Raw genomic sequence first — 15,940 nt, 5'->3', positions numbered from 1 at the left:
GCATAGTTCAAAAAAATCCCATATACCCTTTGCTTTGGTTCACTAATTGTTAACAGTTGGCCACATTTACTTTATGTCTTTCACACCGTTGCGGTTTTTGAAGAATACAGGTCACATGTCTTCTAGACTGTTTCTCAGTCTAGGTTTGTCTGGTGTTTTCTCATGATTAGATTCCAGTTATTTGTTTTTGACAAGAATGCCGTAAAAGTAATGGCATTAGTTTGTCCCATTACTGTGATGTCGAGCCTCTAAGCATCTGTGTTGAGACTGTTCTTGTAGTCATATGAACGCTGGTGTCTGTGTACTTGGACTGTGGCTATAGGGATTTTGTTTAGTGTCGACTCTTAAGTAGGCAGCACTCTATTCTTCTCAACTCAGCTGCAATGAGGTGAACCTGAGTTGCCTACCAATTTTCTCTCTCCTTTGCAACATTGCTGTCTGGGACGCTTGGCTTCCCATCAGGAATTGTAACACCTTTGCTTTCCCTTAGTAAGTCTCCTCCCCCAGCAGACATCTCTGAACCAGTGATTATTTCTTCTAGACAAACAGCATTACTTTAGTGTTTTCTTAATTTTAAATTAAGTTCTTCTGGCTCTAGCAAGGTTAGGCTTCAGAGAAGTGGGTTCAGAGAACTAGAGCTTTATAACAATATGGGGAAGAACTAGGTGTCAGCAGTGTTGACTTTGATCAGACTCAAGTTCATTTTCCTCCCAAACACTGTCTTCCAGGCTAACTTTATATTGACTGTAGTTAAAATTGAGTGATTATTGCTGTGTTGTGCACTGTGCTAAGCACTCTACATGGATTAGCCTCATGCATTCCTTAAAACAACTCTAGGAAGTAGATTTTCTTCATTTTATAGATGAGAAAACTAAGGCTTTGAAAGGTAAACTAATATTGCTAGAAATTACCAGGACTCCAACTTATGTCTCTTTAACTCCAGAGCCATTGTTCTTCATTATAAACAGAGAGTAGCACAGAGGAAATTCACAGTAGGGCTATTAGTCTTGAAGTTAGCCTTCACAGATTGAAATTCAAATGGTAATGCCATTGCTAGGTTGGTTGGTGATTGATATCAGCTGTCACCCAGAGTTTTTGAGGTACCTTTAAGTAGAAGAGGAAACCCTGGTGGTGTAGTGGTTAAGAGCTACGGCTACTAACCAAAAGGTTAGCAGTTTGAATCCACCAGGCGCTCCTTGGAAACCCTGTTGGGCAATTCTACTCTGTCCTGTAGGGTCGCTATGAGTCAGAGTTGACTCAATGGCAGTGGGTTTTTTGGGGTTTAAGTAGAAGAACTTACATTTTTCCAGTTTGGGTATCCCCAACCATATAACCTGGTAGCCTGGGACAGTCCTTTTTTCTGGCATAATTATCAATAATGGTCCCCATTCACTTCAAAGGTATTATAGTTTAGATATTATATGGTCACCCTACCCATAATTCTTCCTGAGTTCTCTTCACATTAACATAGAGACTGCTGTTTCAGTGTAACTAACACTAGGCTTGGTCTGTTTTTATTCATTATTCTCTGCTCCCCACCTCAGTTTATACATTTCAAATTAGCTTTGGTTTTATATTCGGTTGACCCCTCTTAATTTATATGCAGCGTTTGTTTAATTTAGTCAACGGTTATCAAGATTTTGCCACACTTGCATATCCCTTCTGCTGAAACGTTTAAAGTGAATGACACTTTGCACCCAATGTACTTGAGTAGCCATCTCTTAAATAAAACAAGCTCGATTTTTTTAGAAGCCTATTCTGTGTAGCAAGGGAGTCATCACCCCTGATGTAATTTGATTTTCATTTATCAGATGCTCTTAAAGTGGGGTGCGCCTGTAATTGTGTGCTAGTGTAATGCGTCACAGGATTGCAAGACACAGCCAGAGAGCACTTGTGACCTTGTGGCTTATGGGTGTTCTTATAACTTATGTACCCCCCCCTTTTTTTTTGGGCAGTGCACGATCTGATTTTCTGGCGAGATGTGAAGAAAACCGGGTTTGTCTTCGGCACCACGCTGATCGTGCTGCTTTCACTGGCAGCCTTCAGTGTCATCAGTGTGGTGTCTTACCTCATCCTGGCTCTTCTCTCTGTCACCATCAGCTTCAGGGTCTACAAGTCTGTCATCCAAGCCGTACAGAAGTCAGAAGAAGGTCATCCATTCAAGTGAGTTCAAGTAAACTTCTGCATTTTAGTAACTCTCAATATCTGACTAAAAATCAAAGAGTTACAGAGCCTAATGCTGCTGACCAATGGCGCAGACCATCAACTAGAGACCCTGAGATTACTTTAGGAAATGACCAGGTTACAAGCCAAGAACCTTCTGACAAAGTAGAGACTCACGTCAAGACCAAACAGGACCCTCTAAATTTCTGAGCAGGTAGGGAAAGGAGAGCTCCTAGGACAGCACTTAGTTAAATGGGGTCCCAAGCACATATTTAAGCCCACAGAGATGTGAATCTTGAAACAACTTTGAAATCTTTTTTTTTTTTTTTAATTGTGCCTTAGGTGAAAGTTTACAGAACAAATAGTTTCTCATTAAACAGTCAGTACGCATATTGTTTTATGACATTGGTTACCAACCCCACGACATGTCAACACTCTCCCTTCTCGACCTTGGAGGACTTTTTTTGTGTATGTGTGTGAAAATATATATATAGCCAGAGATACACCATTTCAAAAATTTCTACATGTACAATTCAGTGACATCAATTACGTTCTTCCAGTTGTGCTGCTATTCTCACTATCCTTTTCTAAATTATTCCATCACCATTGTCTTCATCTCACTGTCCCCTAGGCGTCCCATCAAACCTTTTGAGTTGCTGTTGTCAATTTGATCTCACATAGATAATTCTTTTTTTTTTGTACTTTAGGTGAAGGTTTACAGAACAAAATAGTTTCTCATTAAACAGTTAGTATACATATTGCCCTATGACAATGGTTAACAACCCCACGACTTGTCAACACTGTCCTTACTCAACCTTGGATTCCCTATTACCAGCTTTCCTGTCCCTTCCTGCTTTCTAGTTCTTGTTCCTGGAGTGCTGTGCCTCATTAGTCCCATTTTGTTTTATGGGGTTGTCCAATCCCCAGCTGAACGGTGAACCTCGGGAGTGACTTCACCACTGAGCTAAAAGCGTGTCCGGGGGACATACTCTCGGGGTGAACTTTGAAATCTTGATATTGAAACTATGTTTTTGGTGATAACACAGCCTAACTGAGAGTATTTGATGTCAGGACTCAGTGTTTTTACTCTTGGTTTTATTACTGGTTTCCTCCTTATCTGTCCTTCAGTTTCTTAGTATCGGGCAAATCTTGATGAAGTCTGTAGGTCATCGATTTTCTAGAATCCGATTTCTAGCTTTTTTATTGTGTAACTTTAACAGATGTTTTCTGGAAAATCTTGGCTCGTAAAAAATTTTTTATTTTAACATTAGCAAATGACAGTTTTTTAAAAACCTCTGCTGTCACCTCTGAGGGCTCCAAAAGAATAGGTTATCCACCTGCAGCTCTGGTCCTTGTATTTTCTCTTGGTGGAAATAGAAGGAATAATTTAAAACTGTATTGTGCTATTAAGAATTCATTGCAAACTGAACAGAATTTCAAATTCTCGTGGACTCCAGACCTGGAGTCATGGAGGCTAGATGAACCCCTGAAACTATTGCCCTGAGATAATCTTTAAACTTAAGCCAAAAATAACCCTGAAGTCTTCTTAAAACCAAACAATAGTTTAGCTTAACTAGTAAAGAACGTCTGCCTTGAGCATTATGCTCTTTGAAGAACTGTCTATATGGGATCAAGTTGACAACAGCAACTAGAAAGACTAGATAGGAATCTTAGAGGGCAGTGAGTTTATGTTAATGGGGGAGGAACAACTCAGAAAAGGAGGGTGAGAATGCTTGCACAACTCGAAGAATGTAATCAGGGTCACTAAATTGTACATGTAGAAATGGTTGAGTTGGTGTATGTAGTGCTGTGTATATTCTCAACAAAAATAAAATTTTTTAAAAAATTTATTGCAAACTAGTTTTAACAAATCAGTATTGTTGAATGAATGAATGAATACATTTTACTCTTTTTTTTTTTTCACAAACCTTAGATGTTTTGGAAAGTTACTTTTCCGTTTTGCATAATACCATTGTGGATTTATAAAATGCATTTCACTAAAATGCATTAATTACACACATCTAATTCTTACAACTTTTATATTTGATAGTAAATATTTTCTCAGTAAGTAGGGAAAAAAAGCATGCCTGTTACTCTACAGATCCCCCACAGACTGTAGGCTCCTTAAGGCAAAGCAGTCCTACCTTTCTTAATACCTCAGCACCTAGCTGCACGTCTGATACACCATAGGAACTCAGTAAATATTGAGTGAATGAACAAGTTGTGAGCATATACTTACATTTCAACTCTACAGTGCCTCTGAGAACAGAACCTAGTATATCTTTCTGTTTTTTGGTAAATGACTCAGTAGTGCTCAGCCCTGTCAAATTCAGTATCCCCGCCATCCTTTTTACTTTTTTAATAAACATTTTATAATTCTTCCTTTATTATCCTGAAATGAAATTCATAGATAATATAATCTATTTACAAACATAATTTCAAAAAGTAAATCTTAATTGTAATATAATGGAATAATAGCCATTTATAATAAAATAATATTTATTTTAAAAAAAAAAACCATCGCTGTCGAATCAGTTCCGACTCACAGCAACCCTATAGGACAGAGTAGACCTGCCCCATAGCGTTTCCAGGAAACAACTGGTGGGTTCGAACTGCCAACCTTATGGTTCTCAGCACCACCAGGGTTCCAATATTTATTTCAGTCATTATTTAATTGCTTTGACTTACGTACACCAAAAAGATAATAAAGAAATCACATACTTAACAGCTACATGTATAATCACCAATGTTGTTAGGTGCCGTTGAGTCGGATAGTGACCGTATGTACCACAGAACGAAACACTGCCCGGTCCTGTGCCATGCTTACAGTCGTTACGCTTGAGCCCATTGTTGCAGCCACTGTGTCAGTCCATCTCATTGAGGGTCTTCCTCTTTTTTGCTGACCCTCTACCAAGCATGATGTCCAGGGACCGATCCCTCCTAATAACATGTCTAAAATGGTGGAAAAAATCTTAGTAAAGTCTCAGCATAAACAAAATGTACTTTTAGAAAATACAGGATTTGTTAATACTGCAGAAAATACTTTGTGTTTATGTGTTCTAGACTGTTGATAATTATAAATAGGTTTTCACCTTTGTGAATATCCAGTGAAGCAGAAAAAGTTATACAGAGCATAGGACAGTACTTACTGTGCAGGACTGCCCACACTTTGCAGTCATCTAGCATCTTTGCCTCTGCCTACTAAATGATAGTGATGTCTCCACCCTCAGAAATGGTGTTGGGGTGGGGCATCTGACCTCTAACTTCACAAGGGGGAAGGAGAATCAAGATCAGTAGCCCAGGGCTGAGTCCTATGAGATCAAACATGCCTCCTCTCTCCAACCTTTTTACAATTCTAACACCAGCCGTCCCTCCCACAGCACTCTTTCCTTCTCTGCTGGCTTCAGTAATTCGTTGCAGTGGCCACATACAACTCACAGACCATACTCACAGTTTTGGGGTTTATTAGGGAAATAACAGGTTACAATTCAGTATCAGAGATGACTTAGGATACAGATCTTTCATCAGGACAGTCTCAGCTGTGCCCGCAGGCGGCTCTGTCTCAGGCCCTCAGCCTTTCAGCCCCTTAGCCCCTCAGCATGGCCTCTGCCCTGCTCGGGCAAGTGCTTCAAAGCTCTTTAGCTCTACCAGTAAGTTCCTGGGGGCACCCTACTCTGCCAGCAAGCCTTTTGCCCGAAGGCGCTAAGCTCTCTTGCTCCATGGGTTGGCACATCCACTGTAACAGCCTTAGTCTGTGGGCCAAGAAGCCCACTGTGCCATCTCACGCCAGTCTCCTGGTTCTGCTGCTGCTGCCCACTGCTTCTCACCATCTTGCAGCATCTCCAGTGTTATACCTCTTTCTCTGTCTCCTGGGTCTAGGAGCTTCTCAGTACAGGGACTCCAGGTCCAGAGAATATGCTCCACCCTTAGCTCTTCTATGTTGGTAATAGTGAGGTCTCCTCTTTGCTCTGGGATTGGTTCTCTTTTAAGCCTAGTGGATGGAAACACTAAGCAGTCACCTCATTAGAGTTCCATATACCTTATTTGCCTGGTCCCACCCTAACAAGAGTGCCATGTACCTTATTTGCACTATTCACAAGCTGTCCAATCACCTTCTTGGGCGACAGGCACCTTATTTGCATAGTCCCACCCAATCATTTGGTGGTAGTTACAAGACCATGGCTAGAAAGGCTGTATAAAAGCAATCCATCGCACTGTACCACCCTACCTCATGACAACCAAAAATGCTCCTAGAGATTTCTTAAAGACCCCCTGGGGTCAGTTTCACACTCTAAAGAACTGCTTTGCTAACTGAAAGAAGTCATCTTCCAAGTCAGATGTGTTACTGTTGTTTCTTCTTCCCAAAGAGCCTACCTGGATGTAGACATCACTCTGTCCTCGGAAGCCTTCCATAATTATGTGAATGCTGCTATGGTGCACATCAACAGGGCCCTGAAGCTCATTATCCGTCTCTTTCTGGTGGAAGATCTGGTTGACTCCTTGAAGGTTAGTTGCTTTTGTAGCTTTTGGTGGTGAGGCTGGGAAAAACCTCCAGCTGGGTTATAATTCAGGGAAAAAGCAGTAAATTGGGTTTCATCAGGCAAAAACCAGTGTATGCTTATTGCAGTCAACCCGTAAAAATGAGGATAGGAATCATTAGAGAAGGCACTTCTCCTACTGGAGAACTAACACCAGAACAGCGAAAACATAATCAACAGGAACATAAGTACAATCTGTCGTTGGGCCTAAGAACTACAGGATTCTCTTACATACCCTCAGTGTGTAGTGGAAGTGGGGAAACCTTCATTTTGAACTTATTTATGGCATACACCACTAGATACATGCAGATTTAATTAGCTAGAGGAGAATGCATCAGTTAGCCTGAGTTGTGCATTATTCCTGCTTAACCCTCTGACCTTGGCTTTCACAGCTCGCTGTCTTCATGTGGCTGATGACCTATGTTGGTGCAGTTTTCAATGGAATCACCCTTCTGATCCTTGGTAAGGGGACAAGGAAAATTTTTTCATACTTGTTGAAGTAATTGGTAAGAATGTGAGATAAGAGAATGGCTCCACTTGTTTCACGTGGCCCAGCCTTTAATATCCATAAAAAAAAACAAAGACCAAATAGATTGCCATTAAGTCAATTCTGACTCATAGTGACCCTGTAGGACAGAGTAGAACTGCCCCGTACTGTTTCCCGGGCTGTAATCTTTACGGAAGCAGACTGCCACATCTGTCTCCTGTGGAGTGGCTGGTGGGCTCAAACTGCCGAGCTTTTGGTTAGCAGCCGAGCACTTAACCACTGCACCACCAGGGCTCTTTATATCCACAGAGACTTTATATGCTGGAGGAGCCTGTGTGTACACTACTGCTTTACTAAGTGCTCCCAACTGTAAAGAAATGGGAGTCCCTGGGTGGTGAAAACAGACATGCTTGGCTGCTAACTGAAAGATTGGAGGTTCAAGTCAACTCAGAGACGCTTCGGAAGACGGCCTGGAGATCTACTTCTGAAAGGTCAGCCATTGAGAACCCTGTGGAGCACAGTTCTACTCTGACATATGCGTCCTCATGAGTTGGAGTTGACTCAACAGCAGCTGATTTTTATAAACAAATACTAAAGCAGTGAGAAGTAGAGTTGTCTAGATTTTATTTAAATATGGGGATGTTATTTTCATAATTTAGAAATTGTTATTTGTGGTGCAAAGAAGGCAGCCTGTGTACCTGGGGAGGCTTTTTATACCACCCTAAACTAGCTTTCTTTATTTCAGTGGCTTTAATTGAGAAGTATATTTGGGATTTCTCATTTTGAGGAAGATTTATATTTCCCTTTATTTCATGAGGAAAAATGTATTTGTCGTTTGTAACTATGTCATATTTACACTTGGCATGTTATGTCTTATAGCCGAACTGCTCGTTTTCAGCGTTCCAATTGTCTATGAGAAGTACAAGGTAAGCATTTGTCTTTTCAATTTCATATATGCCACATGTATGACTGGTTTTAGTTCATTTCTCTAGGCATTGGAAGTTTGGAGCCGTCTTTTTATAACCATCATTTCTGTAATCCAGTTTTTTTTAAATCAGGTGCCTAGATGAAGCTCCTAACAGTGGTTTCCTCCAAGAGGAGAAACTGGATACCTGGGAGAGAGAGGCTAGGAAGGAGACTTACTTTTTATAACTTGTGTGCCTTTTGAATTTTTATCACGTGGATATATTATCTATTCATAAAAATGTTTAAATAAAAGCTATGTGTCTAAAAAGAAACTTACTCAAGTATAGGCCATAAAGGGAATCCATGCATTGTAGAATGGTGTGTATGAAGTATACTAGATGCTATGAGGTTATTCTTATTGATTAAGTCATATGTCAACAGACTTTGCTCATGGCTTTTTGGTATGAGATGGATTAGTCTTACCCAGAAGCCATAACACATTTGTGATTACAGAATATCGATTTAGACACACAATTTCTAGTATTCAAAGAATGCTTTCCTCCAGTGGCTCTAAAGGAAATACCTAGGCAGGTAAAACTTATCTCTGCAAAAGGTATGAGTGGTTTTTATGCTAAAGTGTGGGGCATTTGTGGCATAATTTGAAGTCTGAAGTTTTTAAACACTTTTAAAAACTGGGTATTATTTTTATTTTCCAGAGTGTTTAGTAGTGTTAAAAAATGGTGTAATTAGACAAAAGAAGTGTCTTCAGGAAAATTGTTAATCTTTGTGTCACCACAACTGAGTCTACTTTCCTTCCTTAAAGACCCAGATTGACCACTATGTGGGCATGGCCCGGGATCAGACCAAATCAATTGTTGAAAAGTAAGTACATTTAGGAGCCACGTTTTAGCACGACATGTGATTCCCCCCGCCCCCGATAAAAACCTTGGTTAACAGAGTTTGATTTTACTAGAAATTATTTCAGCAGCTTTAAAAAGTATCCTTTGTATCTTGAATTAAAGAGGAAATCAATGGACTCAGGGCCACTCTGCCTATTTGAACTGGCTTTGAAGTATTCTTGGTTGCCTCCCCACCTTCATTTGTTTCTAAGTATCTCAAATTTTTTTAGTTGTGGTAAAATACATATAACAAATCATTTGCCATTCAACAATTTTTATGTGTACAATTTAGTGACATTAATTATATGCACCATGTTGTGCAACCATCACCACTTTCTGTTCCCAACTTTTTTTATCACCCTGAACAGAAACCCACTGCCCCTTAAGCAGTAACTCCACTTTTCCCTTCCCACCTGTCCTTGGTAACCACTAATAACCTTGGTCTGTATGCATCACATGTATCCATTTTAAGCCAAACTCTTCCCTCCCTTTTCAGAAATAGAAGTTTTAGTAAATAAATGACTTCAGGCTCAAAAATCCTTTTTGTAACCAATTAAATATTAATATTTAAATAATAAATCAATATGTATTTCTATGGTTTCTATAATCAAGGAACTTTTTATAACTTTTTGGATTACTTAGAGCAAAAGCTTATGAACCCAACACTTTGAGTTAAAATGTTAACATTTTCCATATTTTATTCATGTATTCTTTAAGAAGCAAAACATCACAAGCAGTTGAACTCCCTGTGTGTTCCTCAAGTCCCTTTCATACCCCAGATTTCAGTGCCTTTCCTAACTTTATCAAGAGAGAACTGTGAGCACATCCAGATAGCTCTGACTGAAACTGGAATCTTCACCTGCTTTTTTTGCTTTCTTAGGCAGACGTTGGAGCTAAAACCAGCCAAGGACTTAGCATAAATATATCTGTTTGCTGTTCACCCTTGATCTGTGAGAGATGGGCACATAGCTTAGCTTTAGATCAGTGCCTTGATTAGCAGTGTTAGCTGACTCAGACCACCTGCTTTGTGATGTTAACACTTGTGGAGAATCAGTGTTTTGACATTCGCTTAGGTGTGTGAGTGGCCTTTAGTAATGGATAACTTATGATTTCGGAACACCTTTGCCAGAATAAAGGGCAGATGTAGTGTTCTGTGAGAGGCTGGGAATTATTGCCAGCTTTTGTGGTTGTGAGAACCAGGAACCAATGACCCATCTCATATTTGTATGTCTCCTTGATCCCTGACTCCTTGTTTCCTTGCAACGCTAGTGGTCGACCTGGCATTCCTTTATCTGTGCATCACAGAGCCAGAGAAACGGGAAGCACTGTCCACTGCTCCCCTGATTGCTGCCAGTGGGTAGAACATAGCAGATGTTACGCTCAGGCACCCCCTAGTCTTTTCTGGAACCCCCAGTGAAGGCCTGAGGAGGTTCTGGCAGTGCAAGCGGACAGGCAGCAGGCATAGCGGGGGTGGAGGGTGGGTCTTTGCAGGCCCCGCAGACTCATCCCAGGCCAAGACTCAGCCACTGCTTCTTCTCATCCAGAGTAAGCCTGTGAAAATGGGAGAATGTTTTCGATATCACTCCAGCAAGTAAAGGACTGGCTTCTCCTAGTATCACAGTTAGAACAAAAACCTAAAACAAATGCTTACGTTTTCACCTTTTTTTTTTTTTTTCCTTTCCTTAATAGGATCCAAGCAAAAGTCCCTGGAATCGCCAAAAAAAAGGCAGAATAAGCACCTGGAAACCAGAAACGCTTCAGTTACTAAAACATCATTTAACAGTTATAACATTATTACTTGTACTATGAAGGCACGTGCTCAGTGTCAGCTTGAGCCTGCATTCCAAGCTTATTTTTTTTAATTTGGTGTTTTCTGCCCTCCTTTCCCTCAAGCACAGGAATTGCTGGACTGAAAAAAGAACTGATATTTTAGAACCCAAGAGAATAAAGGAAGAATCAAAGTAATAGACTAAGTCAATACCTTTAATGGTGGTGGAGCTTTTGCCTGTAGTTTGAAAGGGGGAAGAAGATTGAAGATAAAGGGGAAAGTAAAAGTTGAAAAACAACTCTTCAGGTCTTCTATCCAATTTTTAAGTATAAATCTTACAGTTTCCCGTCATAGTTTTACCCTTATTTTTAAGTTAAGAAATAATGATTAATTTATGAAGAAATCACTTAGGGACAGGAGGGGGATTCCTTCCCGTGGGTTGTTCTTTTTTTGTAATCCCGTCTTCCTGCCCCACAATGTGAGCAGCTACTCCTAATATTCCTCTTCTTCACTTGTCGGGGATATAACTTCCAACTCTGTTAATAACTTATTGGTGATAGTGATAACTCCTTACTCGTATAATGCCATCTGATAACAAGATTGGAAACGGAAAACGGGACTGGAAAGGCATCAGGGAGCAGTGCTGCAGCAGCCACTCCCTCTCCCGCAGAGCTCAGGAGTGGAAAAGCTCTGCCACTTGGAAGGTGGTGTCGGTGCCATTTCTTTTGGACACCAGTTCTGAGCTTTAGTTGGAGAACTCATTCCTGAAATGTGCTTTCTTCCCTCTTCCTTGCCCACCTCACCTCAAGTTTAATAAGTACGGTTGTACTTTTCTTATTATGAAATAAATGTCTGTAACTGCTGTACACTGCTGTAAACTTGTTAGAGAAAAAATAGTCTGCATGTGGGCTCGTCAGTTACTGAGTTCTTGTAATCCTGTCTCAGTCCGTGGCGGGGGGAGCGTTCTTACGAGATGAACTACAAAGTCTTTTCTTTTCCCTCCATTTTCCTTCTTCACATGGTATATCTTTAACCTTTGCTCACTGTTTTACCCTAAGGACCAAAGCCAAGCTGCCTTGAGAGAGAGTGTCTGTGGTCAGGACACTACAAGGTGTAGTGTAGAGAAGTGCATTTCATGGTTCATAGGGACTTTTAACTGCATTGAGGCTAGCTTATGGGTGTGTGTTGTGCTTTGACGGTTCATTTTTAGAGAGAAAATGTGTTAGCACCTCTGCTGTGGCCCAGGGGAGTGCTTTTGAGAGTATTTTCAAGAAGTTTTAGGTAAGGGTGACCAGACAGGGCTAGATTGTTGATGGGCCTTGTGCACAGTTAAATAAGACAACGACTCAGAGTGACAGCAGATAGAATCTTTGATTCCTATTTGAGACTAAGTGACTTTCTTCCTTTCAGCATGAAAATTCAGTAAACTTGGAAGAAAAGTCATCTGTGAGTTCCTTCAGGTTGCTATAACTGGCAGTTATGAGAATCCAGAGGGGAGCGTGCACTGGTGACTTCAAAGTAAGGGCTACGATACCTCACAGTCCCAAAGCACGGCAACTCTGGAAGGTAGTGGAAGGAAATTGTCTTCCCACGTGTTTTTGGCAAATTACTTAGGGATTTTGATGGTTAAGAGGTGCCCTTGCCTTATTTCCATTTTCTTATTTTCTTAGCTCTTTTAAATTTTTTAACTGGTCTCACGTCATAGTAGGAAATACATTCTCCATCTTTATCCTTTGCCCTCCCAGGAAGTCAATGTACTGAACGTCTTTTTGGCCTTCCCCTCCAAAGGACCCCCTGCTGCACTGGAAGCCTCCACACCTAGCTCTGTCATTTTCTTACTGCTATGTTTAGATTTTGGACAGATAATTGTGCCACGCAGGAATTTTTTTTTTTTTTTTTTTTTAAGAAAAATCTATAGATGAAAAATTACTAATGAAACTGTGAGTGTCTGTGCGTGCAACATAAAATACCGTAGCACCTAAGAAGCTTGGTCTTGGTTCCTGTAAAACTGCAAATTGATGTGGTATTAATAAAAAAAAAAAAAAAAACACACAATAATGGTGGTGTCACTCTGCTAACTTTATTCTTTATACACAGTTCGGGTGTATGAAACCAAACGAGGCTTCTACCCCACCCCCACCCCCACTCCACTTTTGAAGCTTTAAAAAGTGACGTAACAGTTGATACTGGTAAGGATTCCCAAGATTGCAGAATTTCCATAGTAGTGCAAGGCTGTGCATTTGGTTTCAGAAAGAAAATAAAAGCCCCTCTAAGAGGTGACCTTAGAAGAAAGAAGATGCTGAGTGGATGGGGCCAGAGGGGTCTGTTGTCCCAGCTCAGCCTCACACCAACCTAGGTGGGCTTCCCACCTATCAGTCACACACAGCCTCAGTGCACCTAAAGTGGGAGGCGGTCACCATGAAAATGGAAACTAAATGTAGCGGGTCTTTGCTGAAAGAACTTGTTACCTCTGATTTGCTCTTCCCTAAAACTAAGGCTGCTGTGACCCTTACGCCGAGTTTTAAAAATTTATTCAACATACCTCTTAGAAAACTTAGGCTGAAATTTTTAAAAAATGATTGATGCAAACTTCACAAATACGCATACAAATAATGTCACTAAGTAACATGATATATAAATATGTATTCAGAATAACATTTACATATTGGCCATAATAGCAAGCATACCATTAGAAACAATCTTCATGAAGAAACCACCTGCTCCTGTCAGACTAGTGAGGCGCGAAGGAGGCACACCCAGAGATGAGGATCACCCAGCCCCCTGACCCTGAACCCATGAGACCATAGCTTCATCAAAGTAGGCATCACTACAGTGGCACTCCCTAGCTCACTGGTGCTCAGAACGTCAGAGTGCGATACAATCACTGGAGGGCTCGTCAAAACATTGCTGAGCCCCACACGTTTCTGGTTCAGGGAGTGGGGCTCAAGAATTCTTATTTCTAACAAGTTCCTCGGGTGATGCTGTTGGTCTGAGACCCACTGGAGTGCTTGGGACTGTCTCTGAAAGCATCCACTCTTCCTGCCTACTGGGAAAAACGGAACCGTTCCTAATGGCAGTTTCTGCCCTGCCTTACCTGAACTTCAGCAGTGGGCTGGGGTGATTATAACAGGCTGCCCCAATGTGCCTACTGTGTTTGACCTGGCAGAGTAGCAAGAGTGGTAGAATACTCATTCTGGAACTGAAAACATGCATGAAGGAAAGTAAAAGAAGAGTAGTGGCCAGCCTGGTGCCACCTATAATTCCTGTTCACTAGCTTTTAATACTGTCTCAAAAACCCTGGAGGTCCAAACACTGGGAATTCACTTTTCAGTCAACTGACAGCCCATTCAGTATCTTCGTGAATTCCTGGTAGCATCAACACCACCACAATTGCCAGAGCCATTGCTCTGCTGTGGAGGCTGGAACCAGGCGGCTGGCAGCCCCACCTATGGAATTGTGACGGAGAAGGCTGCTTGCACCTTCCAGCTGAGGCCTATGGTGCCAAGTACTCCCTGCAGAGCTCAGCAAACTGACTCCAGGAATTGGGGCAGCTCTTTGCCATTCCCAGGTTATGACTGCATAGCGTTGGCCTGCAGCACCCAGTACATGTTAATCCTTTGGCCTAACAGGGTAGGAAATTTTAATAACACCAAAGAACAGGAGACTGTGGCTTAATGCAAAAAACACTGAATTGGGAGTTGGTATTTTTATTCTAGTACAGTTTCCCTCTCTGGGCTGCATTTTACCTGAGTGGGCAGGGTACTAGGTGATTGTCAGGGTCCCTTCCACCTCTGACAATCTTGAATTATGTATATAAAAATTATAGAAAACCCGTGGTATAAAATTCAACTCCCAGTCAGGAAGAGTCAAGGTGAGTGGGCCTGAAGCTGTGCCCTGGAGTGGAGGTAAGGGCTTCGTCTCTTTGCCCTCTACTTTCCCTCCAACAGAGGTGGCCCTTGGCCCCAGATGCCATGGCTTCTCACCCTCCAGACCCAGCCCTCGTGTCCCACCAGGTGACTAACTGTACTGACTTTAGACCAAGGGAACCGGTCCTGCAGTGGCCTCGCCTTGTGAAGAACCGGCATTGCGGCTCAGAGTAGGCTGGAGAGTCACATATTAGTAGGGGTATTTGGGGGCCTTCCATCCCTCCCCCCACCGCGCCTCTGTCCTTGCTTCTTCCTTTCGGTCCTTCCTCTGCCACCTCACAGCTTATCTCTGATACACGCATAATAAATAATACATTTGCACATAAGGGTGATTGGGACAGCTCTCTCCCCGCCCCCTACCCCTTTCATATAAAAGCATTAAATACAGTTTCAAAATAAAATACAAAGAGCAAAAAGGGCCTGATATCGGGGGCACATGTTCTCCACAGGAGAACGAAATTACACATCCCTCTCGGACCTGCCTGGGAGATCGCTGGCGCCGCCGCGGGGTAGAAAGGAAGGCCGAGCCCCGCCCCAGGCCCCGGGGACTGAGAACGGGTGGCGCGTCCTCTGCGGACAATGGGGATAGGGAAGGGGCGGGAATATAACGCTAAGTGCCAGGACCGCCAGTGCCCCGGACTCCGACTGACCGTGACGCCCGACTTTGAGCTTCGGGGTGAAGGAGACACCGGAGCAGAAGAGCGAGGACCGTGGCGGCGCCCCAAGAGGCGAGTTGGGCCCCCGGGCGCGTCGTCCTCAGAGCCCGGCGGGGAAGCTGGCACAGGGGCCGGGACCGCGCCCGCCCAGCCTCCCCTGAGAGCTCCACTGTCCCGGCCTCGGCGCGGCCGATATACCGATCAGAACTGGACAGCCCAGCCTGCGGGCACTGCTGCAGGAAATGGACCTGGCCAGGGTACGAGCTACGCGGCCTTCCTGCCTCCCACCCCCCTCCCTTCCCCTCCCCTCCCCTCCCCGCCCCGGTCCTAATACTGACTGACTGCGGCCCCACCCCGGCAGAGAACGGGGGGCTCGCCCTGCAGGTGCGGCCGGACGCAGGGGGCGGGAGGGGGCCGGCAGCAACTCGCGCTAACACTTGGAGGCCAATTTGGCTTCTTAGAAACGTGGGGGCGCTGCCCAGGGAGGCCCAGGACCCCGGGCCGGAAGGGACCGTGCGCTCCCGGCGGCGCGGCGCACTAGCTCAGGGCCGGCGACCCCACCCAACCACCAGCCTGCCTGCGCTCTCGGCCCAGCCC

General features: G+C 43.0%; 2 protein-coding genes across 4 annotated transcripts in view; one reads left to right on the top strand and one right to left on the bottom strand.

The window, feature by feature from the left end:
* RTN3 (reticulon 3) overlaps window positions 1-10,877 on the top strand; it is a 69,414-nt gene extending 58,537 nt beyond the window's left edge. For 2 of the 3 annotated variants that reach the window (XM_012557686.2, XM_004383812.2), the window contains 6 exons: window positions 1,956-2,163; window positions 6,531-6,669; window positions 7,094-7,163; window positions 8,068-8,114; window positions 8,918-8,976; window positions 10,683-10,877. In XM_012557686.2, coding sequence (XP_012413140.1) covers window positions 1,956-2,163; window positions 6,531-6,669; window positions 7,094-7,163; window positions 8,068-8,114; window positions 8,918-8,976; window positions 10,683-10,728 — 569 coding nt within the window. In that variant the 3' untranslated portion in view covers window positions 10,729-10,877. The remainder of the gene's footprint in view (window positions 1-1,955; window positions 2,164-6,530; window positions 6,670-7,093; window positions 7,164-8,067; window positions 8,115-8,917; window positions 8,977-10,682) is intronic. The other variant, XM_004383811.2, reaches the window with a different exon arrangement.
* Window positions 10,878-15,773: 4,896 nt separating this feature from the next.
* ZFTA (zinc finger translocation associated) overlaps window positions 15,774-15,940 on the bottom strand; it is a 7,235-nt gene continuing 7,068 nt past the window's right edge. Inside the window, exon 8 of the mRNA XM_004383931.1 lies at window positions 15,774-15,799. Coding sequence (XP_004383988.1) covers window positions 15,774-15,799 — 26 coding nt within the window. The remainder of the gene's footprint in view (window positions 15,800-15,940) is intronic.

Source organism: Trichechus manatus, unplaced genomic scaffold, assembly GCF_000243295.1.
Source record: "Trichechus manatus latirostris isolate Lorelei unplaced genomic scaffold, TriManLat1.0 scaffold00113, whole genome shotgun sequence".
Taxonomy (NCBI): Eukaryota; Metazoa; Chordata; class Mammalia; order Sirenia; family Trichechidae; genus Trichechus; species Trichechus manatus.
The sequence above is the reverse complement of the archived record's forward strand: the minus strand, read 5'-3'. Positions and strand labels throughout refer to the sequence as shown.